The sequence below is a fragment of the Nicotiana attenuata genome, chromosome 5 (genome assembly GCF_001879085.1).
Source record: "Nicotiana attenuata strain UT chromosome 5, NIATTr2, whole genome shotgun sequence".
NCBI lineage: Eukaryota > Viridiplantae > Streptophyta > Magnoliopsida > Solanales > Solanaceae > Nicotiana > Nicotiana attenuata.
Genome location: NC_031993.1, coordinates 14,411,781 through 14,417,505, shown reverse-complemented (window position 1 = coordinate 14,417,505; position 5,725 = coordinate 14,411,781). Strand labels below are relative to the sequence as shown.

General features: G+C 42.6%; 1 protein-coding gene across 1 annotated transcript; it reads left to right on the top strand.

The window, feature by feature from the left end:
• LOC109225998 lies at positions 3,608-4,438 on the top strand. Its single transcript, XM_019390801.1, has one exon. The coding sequence runs from the start codon at positions 3,608-3,610 to the stop codon at positions 4,436-4,438; it is 831 nt and encodes a 276-aa protein (XP_019246346.1).

Below are 5,725 nucleotides of genomic sequence, written 5' to 3'. Positions count from 1 at the left end.
GAAAGAAAGGGAAGTTGAGTCCGCGGTTCATTGGGCCTTTTGAGGTACTTCGAAGGATTGGGGAGGTGGCTTATGAGCTTACCTTGCCACCCAGCTTGTCGAGTGTGCACCCAGTGTTCCATGTTTCTATGCTCCGGAAGTGTATTGGAGAACCGTCTCATGTTCTAGACTTCAGCACAGTTCAGTTGGAGGGTGATTTGACTTATGATGTGGAGCCAGCAGCTATTCTGGAGCGTCAGGTTCGGAAGTTGAGATCAAAAGATATAGCTTCGGTGAAGGTGCAGTGGAGAGGTCGGCCCATGGAGGAGGCTACCTGGGAGACCGAGCGGGAGATGCGGAGCAGATATCCTCACCTGTTTGAGGCTTCAGGTATGTTTCTTGACTCGTTTGAGGACGAACGTTTATTTAAGTTGGGGAGGATGTGACGACCCGGCTGGTCATCTCATGAGTTACCGCTCTATTTCCCCCATTTCAGCTTCTTTATGCCTTGCTTATCCGTGTTTTGAGGTATCGGGTTGGTCGGCTTGGATTCGGATTGGTTTTGGTGAAGTTTGAGACACTTAGTCTCTTTTCGGAAGGCTTAAGTTGGAAAAGTCAACCGGATGTTGACTTATGTGTTAGAGGGCTCGGATGTGAGTTCCGATGGTTCGGTTAGCTTCGGGAGGTGATTTATGACTTAGGAGTGTGATCGGAATGGGTTTTAGAGGTCCGGAGTAGATTTAGGCTTGAATTGGCGAAGTTGATATTTTGGCGATTTCCGGTTGGTAGGCGACATTTTGATATAAGGGTCGGAATGGAATTCCGAGAGTTGTAGTAGCTTCATTAGGTGATTTGGGATGTGTGTGCAAAATTTCAGGTTATTCGGACGTGATTTGGTTGGGTTTTTTTTATCAAAAGCGGAAATTCGAAGATTTTTAGAAGCTTAGGCTTGAATCCGATGTGTTTTGGTTGAATTGATGTTGCTTGAAGTGTTTTGGTGATTGGAACAAGTTTGAATAAGGTTTTAGGATGTGTTGGTGCTTTTGGTTGAGGTCCCGGGGGTCTCGGGGTGATTTCGGGTGGTTAACGGAGAAGTTGGATGTTTGTGAAAGCTGCAGATTTTTTGCTTCTGGTATTTTCGCACCTGCAGAATTGGGACCGCAGGTGCGAGGCCGCAGGTGCGAGGGAGGAAGCCGTAGATGCGAAATTGGGGCTGGCAAGCAGTTTTCGCAGAAGCGGTCAAGATGGCCGCATCTGCGAAGCCGCAGATGCGGAAGTTCTATCGCAGATGCGATTTTGGGCCTTAAGTAAAAAACAGCAGAAGCGGTGGTTGGGCCGCAAATGCGGTACCGCAAAAGCGAGGCCTTGGACCGCATATGCCGAAAGTCCTGGGCAGACATATATGTTATTTCATTTCGCGAGTTTGGGTTATTTCATCATTTTTGACTTCGACCTTGGAGCTTTTCGGGGATTCTGAAGAGAGAAATCAAGAGACTTCGTTAAGGTAAGGATTTTTGGACCAAAAACACATTTCTATGGTAGTATTTTATGGATTAAGGTTGTAATTAAAAGGATTAAAGGGCTAAAAATGGAGGATTAGGGCTTGAGTTTAAGAGGCCTTTAAATGAGAATTTGAGGGGTCATTTGGACTCCGATTTTGGTATTCTTAATATGTATGAACTCGTGGGGAGATAAGGAATCCGTTGGTGTAAAAATTTCCGAGTTTCGAGAAGTGGGCCCAGGGCTCGGGTTTTGCTAATTTCGGGATTTGTGCCCTTTATTGATTGTTTTTGCTTGGGCTTTGTTCCCTTGGCATATTTTGACATCCTCGCTCTGATTTTGGATAGGTTCGACGCACGTGGAGGCCAATTCGAGGGGCAAAGGCGTCGCGAGCTAGAGATTTAGCCGGTTCGAGGTGAGTAATGACTATAAATGATGTTCTGAGGGTTTGAAACCCCGGATTGCACATCGTAGTGCTATGTTGAGGTGAGACACATGCTTGCTGATGAGCGTGGGGTCGTACACTATTGGGGATTGTGACTTGGTCCGTCCCGGTTGACGATTTTACCGCGTATTTAACTGAAACTTGTTTGCTATCACTATGATTTGGGCTGAATGCCACATTTGGGCTTCGTGCCAACTATTTGAACCATTCGGGGCTTTTTATTGATATTTCCTCATTGTTTTGAATTACTACTTGAACTCAGTCATGTTATTTTCCACTGTTTTACTACTCAGCCGTTTTACTCAGTTTTGAGACTTAAATGATGTTTTGAGCTGAGAAACACTGTTTACTATTGCCCGAGGGGCTTGTGAGTGTTTTTGACCGAGTAAGGCCGAGGGCCTATGTTGTGAGGAGACACTGATACTGATTTGAGGCCGAGGGCCTGAGATATGTACGCCACGAGGTGGCTTGATTGATATGAGGCCGAGGGCCTAGTTGTGATGCCACGAGATGGCTTGTTATTGCGCTTGGGCCATGAGGGGCCCCTCCCGGAGTCTGCACACCCCCAGTGAGCGCGGGTACACTGTGTGATGTGAGATTGAGCCCGAGGGGCTGTTATTGTTCTGAGATGTGGCCCGAGGGGCGGATGTGGTGATACTGTGCCCGAGGGGCGAGCTTTTATTTATTTACTGTACCTTAATTGCCTGTCAATTACCTGTTTACTTGCTGAAAGGGGATTTTACCTGTCTTTTCACTGGTTTACTGTTTTTAAATAATTTTACTGCTTCATTATAGACTGCTTTGTGCCTTGCGTATTTTCTTACTTTCAGTCATTATTTACATTTGTTACTCACTGAGTTGGAGTACTCACTTTACTCCCTGCACCCTGTGTGCAGATTCAGGCATAGCTGGTCCCGCTCCCGAGTGCTGATTCATTCCAGCTTCAGGCGGATCTTCGAGGAGTCTTTAGGTAGCTATTGGCGTTTTGCAGCCTGGAGCTCCTCTCTATCTATCTCTTTTTTTTACAGTCTTAGTTCAGTAATTCAAACTCTGTAGTTATCTTTGAGTATTGGGTACTGTTAGATGCTCGTAACTTGTGACACCCCGGTTAGGGCTGTGTTGGGTTATGTTTTCCGCACTTTATTGACATTATTCGCTACTTAATACTATTAATTCATGTTTTAGACTGTTTTATGTTGTTTAACTGCTTAAAAAGGTAAATTGGGTTTAGTTGGCTGGCCTTGTCTTCACGAGAGGCGCCATCACGACCGGGTTGGGATTTAGGGTCGTGACAAAAAGAATGTACCAAAGGTTCATTTAGCAGAATTCATAGCATCAGGTAGTAGAAGTGGGAATTTGGGGAGGAATTGTGGAAATGATTCACAATTAGGAACCCTAACTTGCGGCAAAGGAACACTAGTGATATCATCCAATTCTGTAGGATTGAGCACCATGCAGATGAAGCTAACACAGGATCTGGGGAGTTTGAGTCCTAATGTGAGGAATTCTACACCTCAATCAGCTGCTGTGAAGATTGTTATGGGAAATTCAGAAGAAATCAATGTTCCATTGGTCGATACTATTCCATTAATGGAAATAGTGAATAATTAGAAGGAGAAGAGTATAATAGTAGAAGAAGTAACAAAATCAAGGAATACAGGTACTACAAGCAACACAAAGCACATGGAGGAGCAACAAGGTAAGAATCAGAATACTACAAAGGCACTAGGTCAAGAGGCATCAAAACCAGAGTTGGGGAAAACTGAGAAAAATTGGGTAAATCTATTCACTGGCAATAAACTGGCTGCAAAAGGAATGGATCTAGTGTTCATACCACCTACCATTCATGATGGAGTAAAGAAAGTGCAGTTACAACAGGAGGAGATGGAGGTGGAAAATGCGAAATGGCAGAAGGCTATAATCTTGTATGTTATTGGAGATTCACCTTCAATAGGAGCCATGGAGAGATTCATAGCAGCACAATGGAACTTTGCTGCTAAACCAAAAGTATTTTATCACAACGAAGGGTATTTTGTTATACTATTTAATAGCATGGATGATAAGAATGAAGTGTTGTATTCAAGGCCACATACCATGGGAGCAAAGCCATTAATTCTGAAATCATGGTCGGCAGATTTTAATTTGTATAATGAAGTTCTTAAGACTATACCATTATGGGTTAGTTTTCCTAATCTTCCTTTGAATTGCTGGGGAAGGATGACTCTAAGCAGAATTGCTAGTGGATTGGGCTGCCCTATCTATATTGATGAATGCACAACCAATACAGCCAGAATCTCTTATGCCCGAGTCCTTATTGGAATGGATATCAGTAAAGAGCTACCTAAATGTATTAAAATACAAGATCCTGCAGGGAAGGAGTTTGAACAGTTGTTGGAATATGACTGGGTGCCACAATATTATAAGAAATGCTTGATGGTGGGACATGATTGTGATGGAGAGCAAGGCAGAGCTGGGGAAGCTAGGAAGAATAGCAGTAACAACAAAAACCAGTAATGCTTAAACAACAAGGAAGAAGTATTACTGTTAATGGAAATATGCAGCAGGCAAAGAATGCAAATCCAGCAGCTCAGTGGGTTGCAATAGGGCCAGTAAAGCAAGCAGGAAAGGAAACAGGCAAGCAAATAGCTCAAGTGCAGCAGATTGAACTTCAGAAGTTAAATGGTGATCAACAAGTGTGGATAAAAGCAAAAGGTAGAGGAGGACTGACAAGTCCAATTCAACAAGTTCTCACTACTAACAATGGTTTCTCTCCATTAAGAGAGGAAGCACTGGAAGGAAATTCAAGATGGGCACATGAAGACAATGCTAGAAGTAGTATGGGAGCAGTTGAAGGAAAAGCACCACCCAATCCAAAATCTATAAGAAGATAGCTACATGGAATGTGAGAGGTTTCAATAAGGTATATAAGCAGAAGGAGATGAAAAATTTCTTGAAAAATAAAAAAATTAGTCTTATAGCAATAGTAGAACATAGAGTGCAGGATAATAAAGAAAATGAGATTATTAATAAATGTGCACCAGGGTGGAATTGGTGCTCAAATAGATCAGCTGGTGATAAGGGAAGAATATGGATTCTTTGGGATCCAAAAAGTATTCAACTTACTTTGATTCAGACTCATACTCAGTACATTCATGGCATAGTTCAAAATAGCAGTTCTAGAAAGCAATTTGCTTTTACAGCTATTTATGGATTGCATATAGTTGCTCACAGGTGTGATATGTGGGAAGCATTAAGGAGAATAGACGCCCAGATGACTCTCTTGGTTAATCATGGGAGATTTTAATGCAGTAATGGATATTGAGGACAGGGTAAATGGTACAATAGTGCAGGAAAATGAGATCAAGGACTTCAGATCTCTGATAGAGGATTGCAGACTGAATGAACTTAATACTGTGGGTAGATTCTATACATAGACAAACGGCCATGTCTATAGCAGAATTGACAGAGTCATTGTTAATGCACGCTGGATGATGAACATGCCACCAATGCAAGTTAATGTGATGGATCCTCAATTTTCCGATCACTCTCCATTGTGTATAGAGCTGGAATCAGAAATGGAACCTAAAGGGAAACCTTTCAAGTTTTTCAACTGCCTAGCTGATCATCCAGATTTTGAAAATATAATTAGAGACAGATGGGATAAGAATAACAGGAATATGAAAGGTATCTGGTACAATATGAAGAATGTCAAAGTGGCTATTAAAGTCTGAACAGGAAGGAGTTTTCCAGTACAACAAGCAAGGTGCAATAGCTAAGGGAAACTTTAGCTAACATACAAGC

What these genes read in the sequence shown, in the direction of transcription:
- LOC109225998 (XM_019390801.1), top strand. Translation starts at nt 3,608, where the DNA reads ATGGAGGAGCAACAAGGTAAGAATCAGAATACTACAAAGGCACTAGGT.